This window comes from Phyllostomus hastatus, unplaced genomic scaffold, assembly GCF_019186645.2.
Source record: "Phyllostomus hastatus isolate PE091 unplaced genomic scaffold, TTU_PhHast_1.1 phas_scaffold_114, whole genome shotgun sequence".
Lineage (NCBI taxonomy): Eukaryota > Metazoa > Chordata > Mammalia > Chiroptera > Phyllostomidae > Phyllostomus > Phyllostomus hastatus.
In genome coordinates, this window is record NW_025334006.1 from 9,697,521 (window position 1) to 9,716,901 (window position 19,381).

Genomic DNA, 19,381 nt, shown 5'->3' on the forward strand with positions numbered 1-19,381 from the left:
AGTGACAAGGAAATATTCTGTGCATGGGTCTGTCATCCCGAATAGGCCATGAACTCTTTGAAGGCAGGAGTCTAATGCACCTCTGCATCATTAACACTGAGCAACTGCTTCATATACAGTATGTCTGTTTGTTCCATGCTTCTAATTTGTTGGAGAGCAGCAAACACCTAAGGATTTACCTTCAACTGAAATGCAAGGGGAAGCCGGGAACAGGGCCTTGCCCCTGGACCATGGCCCTGAAGGTTCTGCTGCCTGTGTATGTGTATATGGAGTGATGATGATGGGGTAGCAAAGCATTCAAGGTCTGCGCAAGAGGTGACTACTCTTAATCTTTGTGCTCACATACAGTTTAGATGCAGAGTAGTAGCCTGCTGCTCAGTCCTGGGCCTTTGGAAGCTAGTGTCCTACAGGCAGAGAGAAGCGAAAGGAAAGGAAGCGAGGAATGGGAAGAAAGAGAGAAAGGTGCAAGGAGCAACAAGTAATGAGAAAAAGAAAGAATAACCTTTTCATCTATCTGAATGTAGGAAACTGGCAAGTAGGGAGAGATGCAATTTCTCTCTCTCTGGCCAAAACGCCTCCAGGAAAAGTAGAATAATAGATTCAGAACGTGTCTGGCAGCAGAGCCCCACCCAGTACCAGGACCCCACTAATCAAACTTGCCTTGATGGCTCCCTAAGCCTGAAGACTGCGTGCTCACCTGCTTTAGGGTCTTCACACTCTCGTGGATGGGCCTGGGTAATCCAACCAAGGTTTCTGTGTCCCTGTGAAATGCAAGACACACCAGGTTACAAGCTTCAGATGTATAGAGAATTACTGAGACCCCCTGGAGTCACAGAGTCCATGCCACTTTCAGCATCTGGTACCCAAGATCTTTCTTTGCAAGCTCCTAGGTCCCCCATCATTGCTTTCTGACACAGAAGGAATGGCACACGCAAGTGTCCCTGAAATTAGGATTTTTGTACGTATAGTCTTTTGAGGACTCACTTTGTTTGGGGCTGGTAGGTTCCTACTTAAAAGGACACGTAGCCCAGTGACGCTTTGGGAAGTAAAACACCAGTAACAATGCCTTCTTAGGTTTTGTAGAGGCCAGTGGGAAGGATTCATGAAGGTGAGGAGGTAGGGAAGACTGGATCTATTCTGACCACGTCTCTTCACAGAATTCTGGCCCATCAGAGCAGGAAGGGCCCCTAGGAACCATGTAACCCAACACTCTGAAAAAACTGAAGCCTAAGAGGGAAATGACTTGTCACTCAAGGCCTTACACTGGCTAACAGCATACAAATTCTTCTAGGAAACCAGAAGGAGAAATTTTGATGGAAAGAACCCAAAGCAGTTACTAGGAGTTGCCCATGGCCTAGCAGCTCTAGGCTGCACTGTGACTACTGGGCAAAATCTCTCATTCCAAGCCACCCACTCCTCTGGCCCCGTAAGAACCACTCACTCTACAGCCGTTCTGACCATCTGTCACTTACTGCCCCAGAGTGAATCCGATGAACTTGTTCCTGCTTAGCTCCAAGAAGTGCTCAATGTCCTTCTGTCTGAGAGGATGGTTCGAGAGACGAACCCCAAAGAAGGGAAGAAAAGCAAACCTTGAGAGAGGGAAGCCTTCTGGGCTCCCACCTCTCCAAATGGGGGATCAGAACAGTGGGGGAAGAAAGCAGCCAACCAAGAGAACTTCAAATCTAGGAATTCAGACTCCCAGCCTGTATTATACACATACTGAAAACACAGACCACTCCGCCCTGGGTCTTCAGTGACTGAAACCTCAAAGTGTGGGGTCCCTGGTTCTATCACACCTACCTGACCTTTGGGGCCCAGGGTAGGCCCTTGGGAAAAGCCACCCGCTCAGCAGAGAGGGGTGCCTGCGAGGGTGGAGGTGGCACGAGAGGGTCCTGCTCTAGCAGGTCTAACTCTCCATCCAAGGTTCGCTCTCCATCGCCAGCAGACTCCTCTTCCTCCTCTGCGGCTGGCTCCTCAGTCTTAAAGAGATCTCTTTCGTTGTAAATGTCCAGGCTGTCTTGCTTAGTGAGGAGTTGCTGGGGGTGGGGGTAGGGGGGAAGGTATGCAGAGTCTCACCTCGGGCATCTTCATCTGAGGCCAACCCTTTCCCACAGGCTGTTAGACTTCAGGGAACATGGAATGAGAACCCAGCCTCTGTGAGAATATCCCCTTCCCACCTTGACCCTACTGCCCACCCCGGCCCAGTCCCAGGACAAGCAGCTTTCAGACAACCATGCCACAGACAGGGAACATAACACAGATCATCCCAAAGTCGTAGTAACTCAGCTTTCAGAAAGAACAGAGGCTCTCCCGCCCCCCACTCCAGCACTTTCCTTCCTAATTATGCTCTGCTTAGGTGAACATTTAATTAGTTTGCCTTCTGTGGGCATACACCAGCTGGCTGACTGAGGAAGAAGAGGACAGAAGCTTGCTGCTAGGCAGAGGGAAGCGAGTTTGGAATTTTAAATTTTGTCACAAAAAGAAAAAGGTTGGACAGAAATAGGCCAAAAAGTTAACAGTCCCTGCCTCTGGTTGTTAAGATTGTGGGTGATTTTTTTTCCCCCTCTCTTCTTCTCATTTTATATTTGTTCCAAGTTTTCTATAATGAGTAAGCATTACTTTATAAAACAAAAAAATAAAGGTTTTAAAAAATTCTCACTGAAGATGATGTAGGCTAGCTGAGTGTGACCGGCTGGCCCTGACGCTGGTAGTCGGTGAACCCAGGCAAATGAGGCAGGCGAGCTCGTGCGAGCTCGTGCAAGCACGGTCAGGTCTCAGTGTGGCTCACCATTCTGACCTTTCCAGAGAGGCAGACTATACCTAGAACCCTAACGTTTCATCTCCCAGATGGAAGCCTCTCGTTCCACGGCCAGACAAGAAAGTGGTTGACTCAGAGTAAATCTTCTTACTGCTGAGAAAATGGGAAAGTGCCTCACCCCCAGGCACATGGAGTTTCTGGGAGGCCTGGTCAGGTGCCTGGGTCCCTATCCCCAAGATTATGCCCTAACTAAGTCTTGTTCAGGATGCTAAGCACCTCCAGGCACTGAGGTCCAGACCAATGACCGTGGAGCGAGTCATGGATCTATAATGTGATATCACAATGTTACATCAGGACAGCCCAGGAATCAGTCCGGGCTAGGGGACAGAAGCTAAAGTACAGACTCCAGGATTTCAGTTTGGGCACAGGACTAATGAGGGACACAATGAGCTCAGTCATTTACTGTCCTTTCCTATCACATCCGGAGCAGCTTAGAATCTTGATTTTTGGACAGCTAGTGTCACAACATGACTGTTTGCTTTAGTCCATACCCTTCGAGAACCACGACGGCCTCGCAGCTTGGAGGGTGGGGGTGCCAGCTGAGACTCCCCTAGGTCAAGAGTGTAAGAAGGCGGGGAGGCAGCACGCATGCTCTTCACCACCTGGATGCTGTCCTCAGCCAGCGGCGGCAGGCCCAATTCTGCGCGCTTCTGTACTTTGAGAGCCTGTAGGTGCTCAAATCCACCGAGGGTAAACTGAGGCATAAACAGGAAAGGGGTAGAGAAGAGGGAGGAAGGGAGGGAGTCACAGAGAGCAAAGTCAGGAAAGCACGGATGGGGAGGAACAGCCACGACCTCCAGTCCCCTCACACCCCAACCTTAGTCAGGAAGTAATACAACAGGAAGGGGCGAAGTGGTTGCTATCCCAGTCTGAGGAACTTAGGGGTCGGGATAAAGCATCATTTACTGACCCAGGGCTGGGAGTATCACCAGAAACTAGGAGAGGAACTCCTAGGGGCCTCCACTGAAAAAAGAGGAAAATTTATCTCCTCTTTAATGAACACGTACAGATACTAAACTCCTGGTCACTCAACTTCCTCTGCAGTCACAGGGGGAGCTGCCCCTTGCAGTTGGGTAACTTGAACAGGCGGTTCCCCCTAGGATGCCTGCCCATGAGGGTATGTTGTTCAGCTAGTGCTGTGGGGTGGGAGCCAGAGATGAAGGGTCTGGTTGAATAATTAGTCCTAAACTACAACCATACACTTACAAGGACTTCATTTTTTAAAAGCAAATGCTTTATTTATCTGGATGGAGGGCAGCGAGCAGGCACTAATCCCCACGTTTTATAGCTACAGAAACTGAGGCATGGAGAGTTGCCCAAGGTAGTCAGTATGAGCAGAGGCTAGACCTCCCAATTCGTAGCCAGTGCTCTTGGCATAAAACACAGGTTCTATCAAGGGAGACGCCATGATGCCCTAACTCACAGAGTGGCATCTCTTGTCAGTCCAACAGAAATGGATAACCTGCTTGATGCAGAACATCTGATTTCTCTAGGACAGCCTGTTGCCCCTCCATTGGCTAACAGCTGCCCTAGTCCTCTGCCTAGCTCCTGCCTGCAGAATCGGAATAGAAGAAGCAGAGGTAGCAGAGGGCACTGCTGACCTCATGAGATGGGAGTGAGGAGAGTGAGACACTCACCATGACCACCTTCCAGAGCAGAAGCAGGACCTTCTTTATGGGAAAGTGGGGAGCCAGGCCACTGCAGAACTTGGTAACCATGGAGAAGAGCAGAAGGGCAAAAGGCTCCTCATTATGCATGGAGAAACCTGGAGGGTGTGGAGAGGCGAGGGAGAAAGTGAGCACGCAGTAACAGAAAGCCTGCCTCTCCAGCCTGATTCTGGATGCACTCACCACCCCTGAAGAATCTGAATATCTGGTCCTGAGGTGAGTCTGTGGGGGTAAAATGGCTTAGCTCCCAAAGCATGGAGTAGATTCCAAAGTAAAGCAGTAATAATGTTGCTTTCTGGCTGAAGGACTCGATGCATTTCGTGCATCACAGCTCACTTTCTCACATCGCTGAATATATTTTAAAAATCCCATCAGCTTTCGTATCTTATCCCTCTCTGATGACACCAACTTACACTTGAGCAGAGTTCAGTTTGCAAGGTGACTCCACTCATTTTTTCATGGGGGATTCATGGTGGAATGAATCCCCCATGCATCTGGGGAGAGGGATGCCTATCCCCATTTAAATCAAGGAAATTAAGGCCCAGAGGAGACATGTCATTGGTCCTAGCTCACAGGCACAGGGGCAATCAAAGCAGGCCCTGGCGCCTGCTGTGCCACATCTCTTCCCTAAAAGAAAGAATGTTAATTTGGAAAAAAATAAAAGAGAAAAAAGAAAGGGTGCCTGCCTCCCTTAGACAGATGCTGTTCTTCCCAACCACCACTGGGGACCCCATCCCTACCCTTCCCCAAATGCCACTTACTTAATTCAGTGCGGAAGGTCTCCCGGGCAGTCCTCCACCTGCAGGAGTCTGTTTCTCGCTCCAGGCGGATATTTTCCACCATCAGATACATGACGCTCAGGAGCACCCTGGGTTATAGAAGGGTCACAAGAGGTGCCCAAGGCAGCTCCTAGCCTCCTGTCAGAGACCTCAGGGATGGTCTCTGTGGGAGCTCAACCTGGTAGAATTAGCAACTTCGAGCGGCTTGGGTGCGTTGGGATTTGCACAAAGAATAACCCATTGCTAGCCACCCCCTGTTTCCATGCCACGGCCAGCCCCACTCACCGGAGCTCTGTACTGTCTGCAATGGAGATGGCTGGTTTCCGAAGAGCACTGCTACAGGCCTGGCTGTTGCTTCCATGGGAAGGAGGGAGAGAATGAGAACCCATAAGGGCTCTTTATTCACTGTGTTCCCACTGATCATGCACACAAACACCAGTACCTGCCATTCCCTGGCTATGCAGCTATAAAGAAATTGGTTTAAGGTGCAGGAGTGCATAGGATTCCTCCGCCACCTCAGCAAACCCTTATCTGTGGTGAGGACGGGCAAAGCCTGTGATACCCACTCCTCTTGTAATCCCCACTGTGGCTAGTGTTGTGCTGGATACAAAATAGATGCTAAACAACACTTGATGAATAATAAACAGACTTCACCCTATCTGAAACTCCTGGGTGGTAGACATGAGACAAAACGAGGGTTCAGTACAGTGATAGGAGCAGATAAGGCCTCCTCTAGAGCTATAACCCATAAGGGAAAGAATTGGGCACACGATAGGAATTGGTCCTGTATCTCTTGGGTCATGTTCTCAGCCAGAAGAGTTTTCTTTGTGGATTCCAGAGTTAGGCTGAGCCAAGAAGGTGTTTGGGTAAAAGGGCAACCCACCCAAAATAGGCCCCTGAAGCCCAGGGTTGAAGCTGTAAGTGGGGCAGAAGCAGCCAATGAGCCCAACCTCAGGGAAGAGAACAGAGTATCAGCAAGCATGGCTGGACGGAGGGGAACTGTCAGCGTGAGCTCTGGACTGAGTGTGAACAGACCCAGCTCTGCACAGAGGTTTCTACGCTAAAGGAACCAGCACAGGACACGAGGCACCCTTCAAGGAAAGGGGTTGTCTGGGCCAGCCCTCCCTGCGGCTTCTCACTCGATTTCCATGTGGAGTAGCTCCAAGAAGGTCGAGAAGGTCCCCATCTGATAGAGCAGGAAACAGTTGTACCTGGACCAGTGTAGCACGTCAACCTCTGAATCACACTCCCCAAACGTGCCTAAAAGACCAGACAGTGCCATAGGGGTTGAGTGGGAAAGTGCACCCCAGTTCTCCCCACCCTGCCCCGTGATCTTAGGACCATCTTCCAACACCCTGCCCAACAATGAGGCTGACAAATGTAGGGCAAGGGACTCCTAGAACTTCCCGGAAAAAGGCAGGGGAGAGGAAGGGCAGACTCCAGGTTTAGGTCCAATGTGCTTGTCAATGGCCTGTCTTAAGTTTGAGTTCCCTGAGAAGTAGATCCAGAGATGAAAATTCAAGTACAAGTAGTTGATTTAGGAGTTGATCCCAGAAATCATCAGTAGAGAAGGGAAGTGAGATAGGGAAGAGAAGGCAGCCAAGAGCTCAGTCCCAGGATGGGGGAAACTCCGGGAAACAGTGTAAAACACACGACTCACAACCATCCTACCCAAGAGGGTTCAGGCAGTCAGGCTGTTCACCCACCAGCCCCTGTCATGATGAGCGCTGCTGGACTACCACAGCACATTAATTCCCTAGCGCTCCTGGCTGCCCTGTGTGGGGGCAGAGAAAGCCCTCAGGCAAAAAGATGAAGGTACTGGCACCTGAACTTTGGTCATAGCCCCAGACCCAACAGATATGGGTGGGTACTGCCTTGTTTGCCATAGTCTTCCCTTCATACCATGTCTACTCTTTTTCCTATTTATGATTTTTATCGTTTTTTAGCTCCCAACTAGTCCGTTCTGCCAAAAGGCCCCTTACCTATAATCTCAGGGTTTATTTTTACTCTTCCAGCTCAGCTATCTCATTTCTCCTTCTAACACCTGGTAATAGTTCTCTTCTGGAAAGTTGTCCTCAATTAATCTCATTGAGTTCTGATAATCTCCAAATTACAGCATCCACTCCTGCTGCTATTTTGGCTTGAACCTTCTAAATGTCAACAAGAAACAATGCAGAGGGTCCACGTGTGCGTCTGTGGCACGCCCCCGCCTTCCCTCAGGGCCGGGGCCAGGCCACAGACGATAAAAAAAGCCTCCATGCTTAGCTGCAGCTGGTAGTGCATCATCAGCTCTGGCCACACTGACCCTCTTGCTAGTCTCCAAATACAATTATAGTCTAGGTTAGGGAAAAGAGAACCCCTAAGAAATCCTGATATGCCTGGTAAGATAAAGGTCAATTCCAAGGGATCCAGAACAGTACCTACTACCATCTCCACAAGCTTCACAAGCACCACGTTATTCCTAGCACAGGAAAGATCTGCCCCTGAAAGGCAGGTGCCTTGACCTGGCTGGGTGGCTGAGTTAGTTAGAGTGTTGTCCCAATATGCCAAGATTGAGGGTTCAATCCCCAATCAGGGCACATAGAAAAATCAACCAATAAATGCATAAATAAGTGGAACAACAAATAGAGGTTTCTCTCTCGCCCTTCCTCTCTCTAAAAATCAATTAAATACAATTTTTTTAAAAAAGTAAAGGCAGGGACCTTGCTTTTCCAGCATAACCTGCTTCATCCTACTCCCGATAGCACCATTTTTCTCCCTAATCTCCACCCCTCTAAAGTTGGCAAAGGAGTTGGTAAAGGTGGTCACTCACCTTGGGCCAGGTAGAGAACAGCCCGGGCTACCTTCAGTCGCCGCTCCCTACTGACCACCTCCAGCCGGTCCAGGAGCCCCATCACATAGGCCTTCTGGGCATCTTCCTCCAACTCCAGCCACTCCTTGCCCTGCACTGGGGACAGACAGGCACATGGATCCAGTGCCAGCTGCTGCTTCCCCTTCCCGGAAAAGCTGCTGATAGCATGTCCAGCCCCCTACAAACTTTCCTCTTCAAAAGCTTTCTTTGTTTAGCTGAGAAAAATAAGAGATGGGAAAAGTAAAAGACTCACGAAGTTCTTCTTGAACCCACTCTGCAGCCTCATCTTCTTCCACATCCCCTCTGTCCTCTACATGCAGCCTATATTGTCCTCTCTCTCTGCCTTTCTTCAAGGCGTTCCCTCTGTCTCCCTACGTAGGCAATTCCTGTTCATCATTATGGATCAGGTACAAAATTACCTCTTTCCCACTAATGCTCCAGCCAGAAGCTCTGTCCCTGAAGACACTTTACTTGTCTTATGACACTTACCATTTCCTCTGGGCCTGAGCTAGTTTTGTGATGTCCACAGCTCCCCTTTGCTATCTGACCATAATCTCTTTGAAGACACGCAAATTTACCTTCATCCCTGCCTCCCGCATCTCTCAAAAAACAAGTACTCACCACACAACTGGTGAACTGAAAAGTGAATTGCCACTGAGCAAGTAAGGGAACAGTGTGGACACATGAAATTATTATTAGATGCCACTGAGAGTGGAGAATGGGTTGAACATGAAGGTCAAGGATTAGGCTAGGCACAGGGTTCACCAGGCCACCAGTGCAGCCCCACCTCTCCATCTCTCTGCCCTCTTGGCCGTTTACATTGGGGAAAGGGACCTAGCTCAGGCTTCTCTTGCTTCCATTCCATGGCCTTTCCACTTGAGAGATAGCAAACTCTGTCTCATATGCAAGAAGGGATAAAGAAGTTATATGGTTATGGAGAGGATGAAGAAGGGTCATACTTCATTTTCATTTTTTTCTAGATCAGGCAGGGGTACCATGGAGAAAAAAAGCAGGTCTCTATGAATAAGGGTCTGGGATCACCTTGAGTCTTGAAATCTTCTTCAAAGCACCTCCTGTTAGTGGTGAATTCCAGGTTTTCAGTGTAGCTATACAACTCTGTGGCAGGAAAGATAGGACAGAGTGACAAACATTCAATAGACCCTTACAGAATCGGCCTGGAGTAGAGAGAGTGGCATGAAAGAGGTAAAGCTCCCAATACATTCCTGTGTCCGGTTCAGTCCAGAGCCAGCTCCCTCCCTTTTGGAGCAGTTAAAAATAGCCACTTGTGTCCGTGGGTGATTAAACCATCAAACCTGTCCTCCTCCTGCCAGCTGGCTGCTACAGCAGAGAAGGCAGGCTTGGACATTTGGTGAGGGCCAGGAGGAGGGCTGGAGCTGAGAGGGCTTCGTGTTATCACTTCTGTTTCTTAGGGCTGCAACTGCAGTCAGCCCAGATCCAGACTGCCCTGCCTCTAGGGAGGAGGAGGGCAACACAAGTCCTGGAATGTAAAGGTCACATCTTTATGCTACTCAAGGAACCAGTGTGAGAGCTGGAGAATATGTGTTAGATGGCTCTTTGGGGTTGGATCCAGTTCCTTCTCTCCCTGCTGAGTTTCCTCGAAGGGTATAGAAGTTTAGGCCCACAGCCACCTGGGCAGAGATAGCATCAAACCATGTAGAGCAGCTCTGGTTACCAAAGGGCTGCCTGTACCCAGGCAAGTCTAACTTCGTTGACAGTAGTCTCTCAGTACAAAATGCGGAGTGCCTTTGAGAAATAAAAACAGCCTTTCCTTTCCTGCTATACATGCACACACTCCAGACAATTATACCAGTACCATCATCCTACAGAGGATAAAGGACTGAAGTCGAGAAATCAAATCAGTGGTAAGACAGATTTCCTCAAAACCCTGTTCCCTGAGACCCTTGCTGGAAATTTAACTAGGTCACAGGTAATTCACAAAGAGAAATTCACTTATGTTTAGCCAGTTGTCTACCGGTTGAGGAACACCTTGTCTGGGAGTCTTTTTGAGTCCTGAGTTCCAGAATCCTGGAGGGACCAGAAGCAAGTCCCATCTCTGAAACTTATAAAATTTCCAGTCATTATTGGGTAGTGTGTGTGTACACCCACATATATGTATATGTATATGTATACATACACACACATTATTTTTCACAAACCCAGTTAGAAAAGGGAGCACTCTCCTAGGTACTCTGTTTATTTTTAAATTTTAGATCATGAACTTCCATATACAGATAAATATACATGATATATAAAACAGCTGTTTATCTTCTACCCAGATTAAACAAATATTAACACTTGTCACATTTGCTGCAGACACCTAAAGTTCCCGCCCCTCTCCAGTCCATCGCAGGCCCCTCGTTAATGTAACCGCTACGATGAAATTGGTGTGTGTGCTTCACATACCTGTTTTTATTCTTTTTACTACATATGTATGTGCTGAAAGCAACATATCATTCTGTTTTAAATGTTTTTTATAACCTAAGCAGTATCTATTATATTATATAAATTATTTTTTCTTAGAAACCTTTTTTAATATGTGTCTTTCAATAGTTTTTTAAAAGAAGAACAGCATGGTGAACACACCCATTCGTTTAATTGACACTGCTCTCAAGTGTGCAACCGGACTTGTAGGAACATCTTTTAGACTCACCTGTTGAAGCAGTTTGACCCTTGTATGAATTATTTTGTCACTGTTTCTTTCTCCCCCGCAACATTATGTTTTTAATTTTTATTGATATTGAAACATATTGATATATAGATCAATTATTTTAATGGCTATATATTGATATACTATAGTTTATCCGTTCCTTTACTAAGTCGTTTTCTACTTTCCACAATGGCTGCAATAAACATCTCTGCACATGCCTTCTTGAGCCCCAGTGTTGCTGTTTTTTTAATTTTTTAAAAAATATTTTGTTTATTTATTTTTAGAGAGAGGGGAAGGGAGAGAGAAAAAGAGGGAGGGAAACATTAATGTGTGGTTGCCTCTCATGCGGCCCCCACTGGGGAGTTGGCCCTGCAACCCAGGCATGTGCCCTGACCGAGAATTGAACCAGTGACCCTTTGGTTCACAGGCTGGCACTGAATCCTCTGAGCTATACCAGCCAGGGTCCAGTGTTTTTTTAAAGTGTACATCCAGATGGTTGGGTCACACTACGTGTGCACCTTCAGCTTTGCTAGATGTGACCAAACTGCTTTCCAGTTGCACACTCTGCTCCCTCAGGCCAAGCAGTGTACCCAAGCACTCATTTCTCTGCACCCGCACAACCCCAGGCGTTTAAGTTTTGCAATTTGATTAATGTAAAATAATATCACATTACTTTAATTTGCTTTTCCTCATTTACAAAAGTAGTTGAACATCTTTTCATATATTTATTGGCCGTCTGGTTTTCTATTTTATGAATTCCTATTCGTACTCTCTGACCACTTCTCTCCTGGGTTGTTCTCTCCTCCCCTCTCCTCTTCCCTCCCACCCCCCAGACGCACATTCTGGATTCTAATCCTTTGTTGGTTATTAAACTTAGCTCTCTATTTCTGTCACTCATCACAAAAATTTATTCCCTGTGCTTATTCACAAGAAATTTTTAAAAAACATTTGTCTCTTTTCTTCAAAAACATCGTGTCTCAAAGTGTCACTTCCATGTGACAGAATAGTTAACATTCACACCATCTCCACCCAAAGCTCATTTATTAATAACTGGCATTCACAGTACGTGTAACATGGAGTTCCTTGATGTGAGGATATCACATTTAGCTTAAGCTAAAAATCCAGAGAGAAGCAGCCTAGCACAGCTCCGCTATGATCGCTGTAGGAGACATGCCCAGCCTTGCTCAGCAGGCCAGTTGTCTGTAGTTTTTCTTCAGACATTGCTGAGATTTAGTTAAGGGGTAGGTGTTGGGGGAAGGCAGCGAGACGAAGGTAGAGGAGAACAGGAGTGAGATAGGATGGGACAGAGAAGGAGAGGGTGGCAGAAAGGAGGTGGCGTGCAAAAATATGGGTGAATATGGGAAGACATGGGAAATAGGAGAAGGTGGAGAGAAAATAGATTCCAGAGTGCACCAGAAGAGAATAAAGAAGGGTGAGCAGAAAAGAATGACAGAATGAAAGAACAGAGAATAGCATGGCCAAGGGAGAATTCAGAGAGAGAAAGAAATGTGAAAGCGAGCACTGAGATGTTGACTACTGGAGGGTGGAGAGAAGAGGGAATGCAGAGAACAGCCTTCGTTCTATAGCTCCCTATTGAGAACAGACAAACTCTAAGGGAGATGACAAGCCCCTCCCCTCCCCTCCAGGCCATCTTCCACTCTCCATAGACTCCCCCACCTCATACCTGACAACTCTGCTGCGTGCCCATCTGCATCTCCATATTCAAATTCCAGAGTGGGGCAGTCCACAGATCCCTGTGATGGAGAAATCTTTGTGGTAATTTGGGGAAAGGGTTGCCAGAAGATTATACCCTCATTTCATCCTCTTCCTCTCTTGAAGGCCAAGGTGGGATCAGGGAGGCAGCTAGGAGAATCCCATTTGTGCCTTTACCAAGGAGGTAACCTCCTACAAGCCAAAATTGAGGCTCAGCGCAGGGTGGGGCTGAAGATTCCTGTACAGAGTCAGAAACTCTGGGTAAAGGGCCAGGATCGTAAACAGACAGGAAAGCTACAATCTGTGCCCATATCTGATCTACATAAACACAGACAAGAAGAGCATCTAGCTGACCTCTAGAAAAATGAGATGGACAAAAACAAGAGGTGAACTGTATTCTACTTCAGCTCTGTCATTAACCCACTGTATAATTTCGGGCAAATCTCATTCTGTGGATCATAGTTCCTCATCTGCAAAAAGAAGTCCTTCAGCTGTGATGTCCCACAACTTTAGGGTTATCAAAGAAGGCAGCATTTCCACTTCCAGTTGTATTAAAGACTAGATTTCCTATGATGTGTATGTATACATTATTTTAACATAATCCACTAAACTCTTTAAGCATTTTGGGGTATTTCTTACCAGTATATAGTAATATATATGAATTTCTAAAATTTTGAATCTCAGCTCTGTGGTACACTGTCATGTATTGTGTGATCTTGAACAAGTTATTTAACCTCTCCTTGTGGTGTAAAAAATATATTTGGTCTTTGCCCCACCCTCCTCCCATTTCTGGCACAGAACTCCTAAAACCTCTGGAATTTCCTAAGTGATAGGAGTGTCTGTTATTCATAAGGAGCCCTGTCAACCATACTTGAGTTTAAGCTAATGAGGTGACTCACTTGAGCCCCAAGAGAGTTTGAAAGGAGGGGCTGGCCCTACCTCCAGGGAGGGAGGAGAACAGAGACTGACTTCAGTCACAAGACCAGAGGTTTAATCAGCCAAGCCTAGGTAATGCAACTCACATAAATCTCATGAAACAAGAGCTTTGGGTGCACCAATGTGCTAGGATGGTGATGCTCCTAACAGGGCACGGAAGCTCTGCACCACCCTGCTCCCCTGCTGTGTCCTATGGCCCTCTTTAGTCGGCTGTTCCTGAGTTGTATCCTTTATATAATAAAGTTGTAATGATAAGTTTAGCACTTTTCTGAGTTCTGTGAGTCCTTCTAGTGAGTTATCAAACCTGAGGGGGGTGTTATGGTAACCCTTGAATTTGTCATTGTCTAGGCCAAAGTGCAGATAGCCTGGGGACTCCATTTGTGGCTGGTGTCTGAAATGGGGAGCAGTATTGTGGCCCTGAGCCCTTAATGTGTGAGGACTGAGCTAACTACAGGTAGTGTCAGAACTGAACTGAATGGGTGTGAGGGATTTGTTGTAAAATGATATGCTCAGTTTTTTCAACTGTAAAATGAGGATAATTCATGGTGTCATTGTAAGGACTAAATGAGTTAACGTGGGAAAAACACACATCACCTAGCACTTGGTAGAACTATGTAGGTGGTTATTCTACTTACAATTTTAATATTATATTATATTATATAGGACTTTTCTCATATTACTATGACTATCACTTTAAACAGTTAAGTGGACAGATATATATTGGTTTACTTAACCAGTTCTGTACTATGAACATTTAAGTTGTTTTTAATTTTTCTTTACTTTTAGCATGAAGCTGTAATACACTTATAATTTTTCTCATATTTAGCATCTTTCCTAAGGATAAATTTTTATTAACAAATCAGTGCATCAACTTTATAAATATTTGTATGGCTCTTTGTACATGACAAGTTATCTTCCAAAACCACTTTATCAATTTACACTGCCAACAAGGCAAGTCAGGTTGAAATACACTATAGCAAGAATTTTTCCTAACTTCTCTATTACAGAGAACAGAGGGGAAAAAAAAAGTAGAGGGTGGGGAATGACATAAGATTGTTGTTTTATTCAGATAATGTAAAGACCTAAAGAAAATCCTAAAAAAATATATTTTTAAAAAGAAAGAACAGTTTAATACCCCCAAAATGGAAGGACTCATTAAAAGCAGAGTTCTTCAAGCATTTTCAGCTATAAGTAAACTTTAAATCATGTCCCAACATACACACACACATGAACTGGAACAAAAATTTAGCAAAATATATTTACCATTACTATATGTGATACACATACAGTAATGTTTTTTACTATTCTATTTTTAAAAAATATATAGGTTTCAGCCCTGGCTGGCGTAGCTCAGTGGATTGAGCGCAGGCTGCGAACCAAAGTGTCACAGGTTTGATTCCCAGTCAGGGTACATGCCTGGGTTGCAGGCCATGACCCCCAGCAACCACACATTGATGTTTCTCTCTCTCTCCCTCCCTTCCCTCTCTAAAAAAAATAAAATATATATATATATATATAGGTTTCAACTTGCAGGTCAACCCTTACAGTTTGTAAAACACTTGTTTTAAATTGCCTACATCCTTTAATGCATTGAACTATATTTTATGAAAAACTCATTTCAATGTCCTGAATTTTCCTCATTTTGCCACAAACTTTCTCAAGGCCTCTGGGAACCAATTAAACCAGGGGATCTGGCTGAAAGAGGCCTGAGGTGAATCCTTTGGTAGATTAAGAATCTTTTCATTAAGCAAACTATTGTTATCTAGCCTCGTTTTTTAGGTTGGGAAGTTCACACCTAAAAGACATTGGGAGAGGGTAGGTCAACAGTGCCCCTATGAACAGCGAGGTACATAGGAAGCTCTCTTGACTTGTGCCAAGTAATTCTCTTTCAGTAATTCTTTAGAACTCCTACAGAGAAGAGAAAACCATCTCTCCTGAGGACAACCTTCCACAGGAAAGCAAAAGCAGGGAGGGAAGGAAGAGCAGATCTGAGTCTGGCACCTGGGTGTTGTGGAGATAGGGTGTACTGCCAGGTAGAAGCAGCTCTCCTGCTGCAGTAGAAGGTAGAGGAAAGGTAATCTTTCCAGCCAGCCTTTTGGCTGGCAACGAAGCCAGACAGCGAGGATCACTACAGTTGTTCGTTTCCAGGCAGGAAAAGTGCAGCTGCAGACAATCAGGAGGTAAACTGTGGCGCAGGTGGAAAGCTCTGAGTTTCTGGATACTGAACATACTGGCAAAGATAAAGTACTGGTTTGGCCAAAAAGTCTCTTTAGTTTTTTCCATAAAATGAAAGACACATTTTTCATTTTCACCAATAACTTTATTGATTTGTATTTTGAATATATTGGCTATCTCCCATTATTGGCTTCTAGTGTGTAGAGGCCAGGGGTGCTGGTAAACATCTTCTAATGTACAAGACAGCCCCACAGAAAAGAATTATTTGGCCAAAATGTCAATAGTACTAAGAAATTTCACAAACCACTTTTGACAGTTTGAGCAGTCATAGCACCTTCTCCATACCCTGAACAAACCCTTTTTTGCATTTCAGTTGCATGTTTACCTTTCCTGAAATAATAAAGCATAATACACCAAAAATGTTGCATATTTTCTTCCATCTTCAATGTTAAAATGGCTGCCCCCAAATTCACCAAGTTTGATGTTTTAAAAAAACGCATGCTGACATGACAGCTGTCACAACACAATGTAACAAAATTGTTTCAAAAGACAACTAAGCACTACTAGAGCCATCGTACAGAAAAAAAATAAATGAACTTTTTGGCCAACCCAATACTATCAGAGCCTTTTCCTGAAGGAAGACTTGACAGGTAGGGACAAGACGTCCAACATTAGGAGGAATTTTAATTCCCTCCAAAAACATATCATTCTGAAATTATTTTATTTATTAGGATATTGTCTCTCTCTCCACTCCCACTAGAATGTTAGCTCCACAGGGCGAAGATGTTACCTTGTTCATGGCTGTATTCCTACCACCTAAAATAGTGCTGGGCATATGGAATGACTACCTACCTCCTCCCCTGCCCCCCACAAAACCACATTTGAGTAGGAACAATGTCTCTGTGGGGGAAGGAAGCAAAGGGTGCCCTAAAAGTCCAGATTGGCACTTAAGCAGTGGGGAAGATGACGTGGTGAATAGAACCCTGAAAGGCGGTGTGATTTGGGATGAGTCTTTTCACCTCCTCCACTTGTCTCTTTTAAAAAATGGGATGGAGAACTCCCATTTTTGTCTGTATCTAGAAGGAAAGCATACATAAAATCCCTTTGGAAACTGTGAGATACTATTCAAACGGGAAGCCGAGGACTGGGATGCCGAAGACCTGGCCTCCAGTACCAGCTCTGTGCCTTAGTGACGATGATAAACAGTACCAAGAGCTACTGTGAACTGACCCATTACATGCACTGTGCCTGCACTGAATTAAACACTTCACATTCGGTCATCTCACTTTGACTTTATTACAACCTTCTGAGATAGAGAGCGTTAACCTCATTTACAAATGAAGAAACTGGAGCTCCTAGAGCTTTGGCAATTTGCCCAAAGTCACAGAGACCTGGATGCAAAACCTGGTCTGGCTGACTCCAAAGTTTGGTGCTCCTGGCCACTAAGCCATATGTAGATCTTGGGCAAGTTACTTCTGTCACTTTTACTTCTGTAAAAGAAAGAGCAAACCCGGATGATCTCTACAGAGCCTTCTACACCTGACATTTTGTGATCTATTCTCCTGGTCCCCGCTCAGATCCAATTCTACTCCGGGCTAGTTGATGGAGACTGGCCGGAGGAGGGGAGTGGGGGAGTGATGATAATCCAATCCTTTCATCCCCCTGGTTAGGGGTGTTTTGTTTTGTTTTGTTTTGTTTTAGGACAGGAAGCGACCCAAACATTCGCACTCCTATGTGTGGGTTTGTATCCTGGGCCAGTTCCATCTCCTCACTCCTGTACTGCCCCGCCTGAATCCTGTCTTATTAACCCTTCCAGGACTCCCTAAACCCTAAAGAGCTTGCCAGCACACCCGGGGAAAAGGGAAGGGCGGAAGGCAAAGGCACAGCTGGATAGGCTCGGGGAGCCTTAGGGTGGCAGGGCGAATGCCCGCCCGCCCGCTCCCCTTTACTGCGGCGGAACTCAGCTCTCCCGCCCCTTACGCCAGTCACTCAGCCTCTAAGCGCCAGTTTGCTGCTCTGTAAATCGAAGATACGAATTCCTACTTCAAGGAGCTGCAGCGATTAGTGAGATAAATTTTTGAAAACTATCTGGTCCGTTCGAGGTCGCGCTACATCTCCCGCAGCTGAAGCCAGAGAGCCACAAAGCCCCGACCTGCTCGCGGCAGGAGACGGGTGGAGAGGGATCCCGGGCGGCAGAGTCCAGAGTCCAGACTGCGGCGGACCCCGCAGAGCCCGCAGTAAGGGGCGGCTCGGGGAGCGCTGGAGAAGGGGGCCCTCGGGGTGGGGGACAGGGACCGGGGCAAACCACCTCAGCCACAGCTGCCTGCCTCCGGGTGTCTCCCAGCTCCAACAGAAGCTGTCCGGGCTGCTCACCTCCGACTCCCGCCGCTGGCTTTTGAACGCTTCCCGGCCCTTAGGCGACGCCGGCTTCCCTTTTCCGCCGCCGCCGTTGCCGTTGCCATTGGCGGGCGGGCTCCCGGCCCCCGGCGCCACGGGGTCCTCCATGCGGCTCTGGTCAGCGGCTCCCCTCAGCTGCTCAGAGCTCTTCGCCCAAGGCGACCCCGCCACCCTGCGCGGGCAGCCAGGCCCCACCCCCTCCGCAGCTATTGGCTGCGACTATTTACCGCAGCCCCGCCCCGCGACACGATTGGTTGTTCGACCTCTTGGAGCGGGACTTAGAAGAGGTGGGGGCTCCTTCAAGGGATTTTTCCCCCCCTTGTCTTTTTCCTACCCCAGTCCTGCGGCGTTGCTGATAGCAATAGACTACTGGATTGTTCCCAAGTCCACCCCCCCCCCCCAATACTGGGCTCTCTGCACTTACCCCCTCCTAAATAGCGACCTTTCGGGGAGCTCTAGTCTCCGCCTTCTGCTCCACTGCAGTCTCCGTTCCCCCATTACCACAGACCTCTGCCCCCAAATCCCGGTTCCTGCACACGTCCCAAATCCCGCTTCTGTCGCGGGGAAGGGATGGCACCTCCGGGTGGCCAGGCGCACCGCAGGAAACGAGGGACTCGTCCTCTCTGTTAGCTGAGATTTCTTAAGAGAACTCACGCCGCTCGGAGTGAGGACTTAGCAGGGAGAATAAGGTCTAAGGGGCGGGGCGTTTTCACTTCACTGAAATTGCTGCTCCTGGTCACCTGCCTTTCTTTGCTGAAGTGGGGCACCTTCCTTACGTTGTGATACAGGGAGTTAAAAATGGAGAGCAAGCCCTGTCCTCACCCAGTCTTCTGCTTCATTCTTCTAAGATCCGTCCTGGGGCAAAGGAGGCCGTGTGGCTTGCCCACTCTGGAATGTATCTAAAAAGCAGTAAATGGGTAGGCAGTTTGGGGTCGTAATAAGCGGCCTGAGGGGAATGGATGGACCAAATGGGTGGAGTTGTTGAACTGCCACTTTTTCCAGGCATTGCACCAGGCACTTTCCAGGTATATCACACCTCTCTCTCTGACAGGTTGTTTTCACGAATCCAGTATTACTGATGAGGAAATCAGGACTCATAGAGATTAATTATTCCTCGCAGTTCTCAAGGTATCATATTCTATCTTGTTTTAGTGTCTTTGAAGGTACTGTTCTCCCTGGAGGAAACCTTCTGTTCTCTTGGCTAATTTCTGGCCTTTCTTAAAGGTTCTATTTAGTCATCACCTCCTTCTCTAGAAAGCCTTGTTTTCGACCCTCTTCAGCCCGTTCAGGCAGTGTAGGTGTCAAGCCAAGTCAGCGTAGATCCAAAATCCTTCCACTATATCCCAAAGGAAGGTGCCTGGAGGAGGAATTCCCCTT

At 46.9% G+C, this 19,381-nt stretch overlaps 1 protein-coding gene across 2 annotated transcripts in view; it reads right to left on the reverse strand.

Moving 5' to 3' along the window:
- Window positions 1-18,180, reverse strand: part of STRIP2 (striatin interacting protein 2) — a 40,084-nt gene extending 21,904 nt beyond the window's left edge. The window contains exons 1-12 of one of the 2 annotated variants that reach the window (XM_045855743.1): window positions 17,981-18,180; window positions 12,468-12,537; window positions 9,157-9,231; window positions 8,077-8,211; window positions 6,404-6,524; window positions 5,550-5,612; window positions 5,247-5,353; window positions 4,456-4,583; window positions 3,310-3,513; window positions 1,801-2,036; window positions 1,473-1,538; window positions 698-761 (exon numbers count right to left, since the gene is read on the reverse strand). In XM_045855743.1, coding sequence (XP_045711699.1) covers window positions 698-761; window positions 1,473-1,538; window positions 1,801-2,036; window positions 3,310-3,513; window positions 4,456-4,583; window positions 5,247-5,353; window positions 5,550-5,612; window positions 6,404-6,524; window positions 8,077-8,211; window positions 9,157-9,231; window positions 12,468-12,537; window positions 17,981-18,112 — 1,401 coding nt within the window. In that variant the 5' untranslated portion in view covers window positions 18,113-18,180. Of the gene's footprint in view, window positions 1-697; window positions 762-1,472; window positions 1,539-1,800; window positions 2,037-3,309; window positions 3,514-4,455; window positions 4,584-5,246; window positions 5,354-5,549; window positions 5,619-6,403; window positions 6,525-8,076; window positions 8,212-9,156; window positions 9,232-12,467; window positions 12,538-17,980 lie in introns of both variants that reach the window. The other variant, XM_045855741.1, reaches the window with a different exon arrangement.
- Window positions 18,181-19,381: the final 1,201 nt, after the last annotated feature.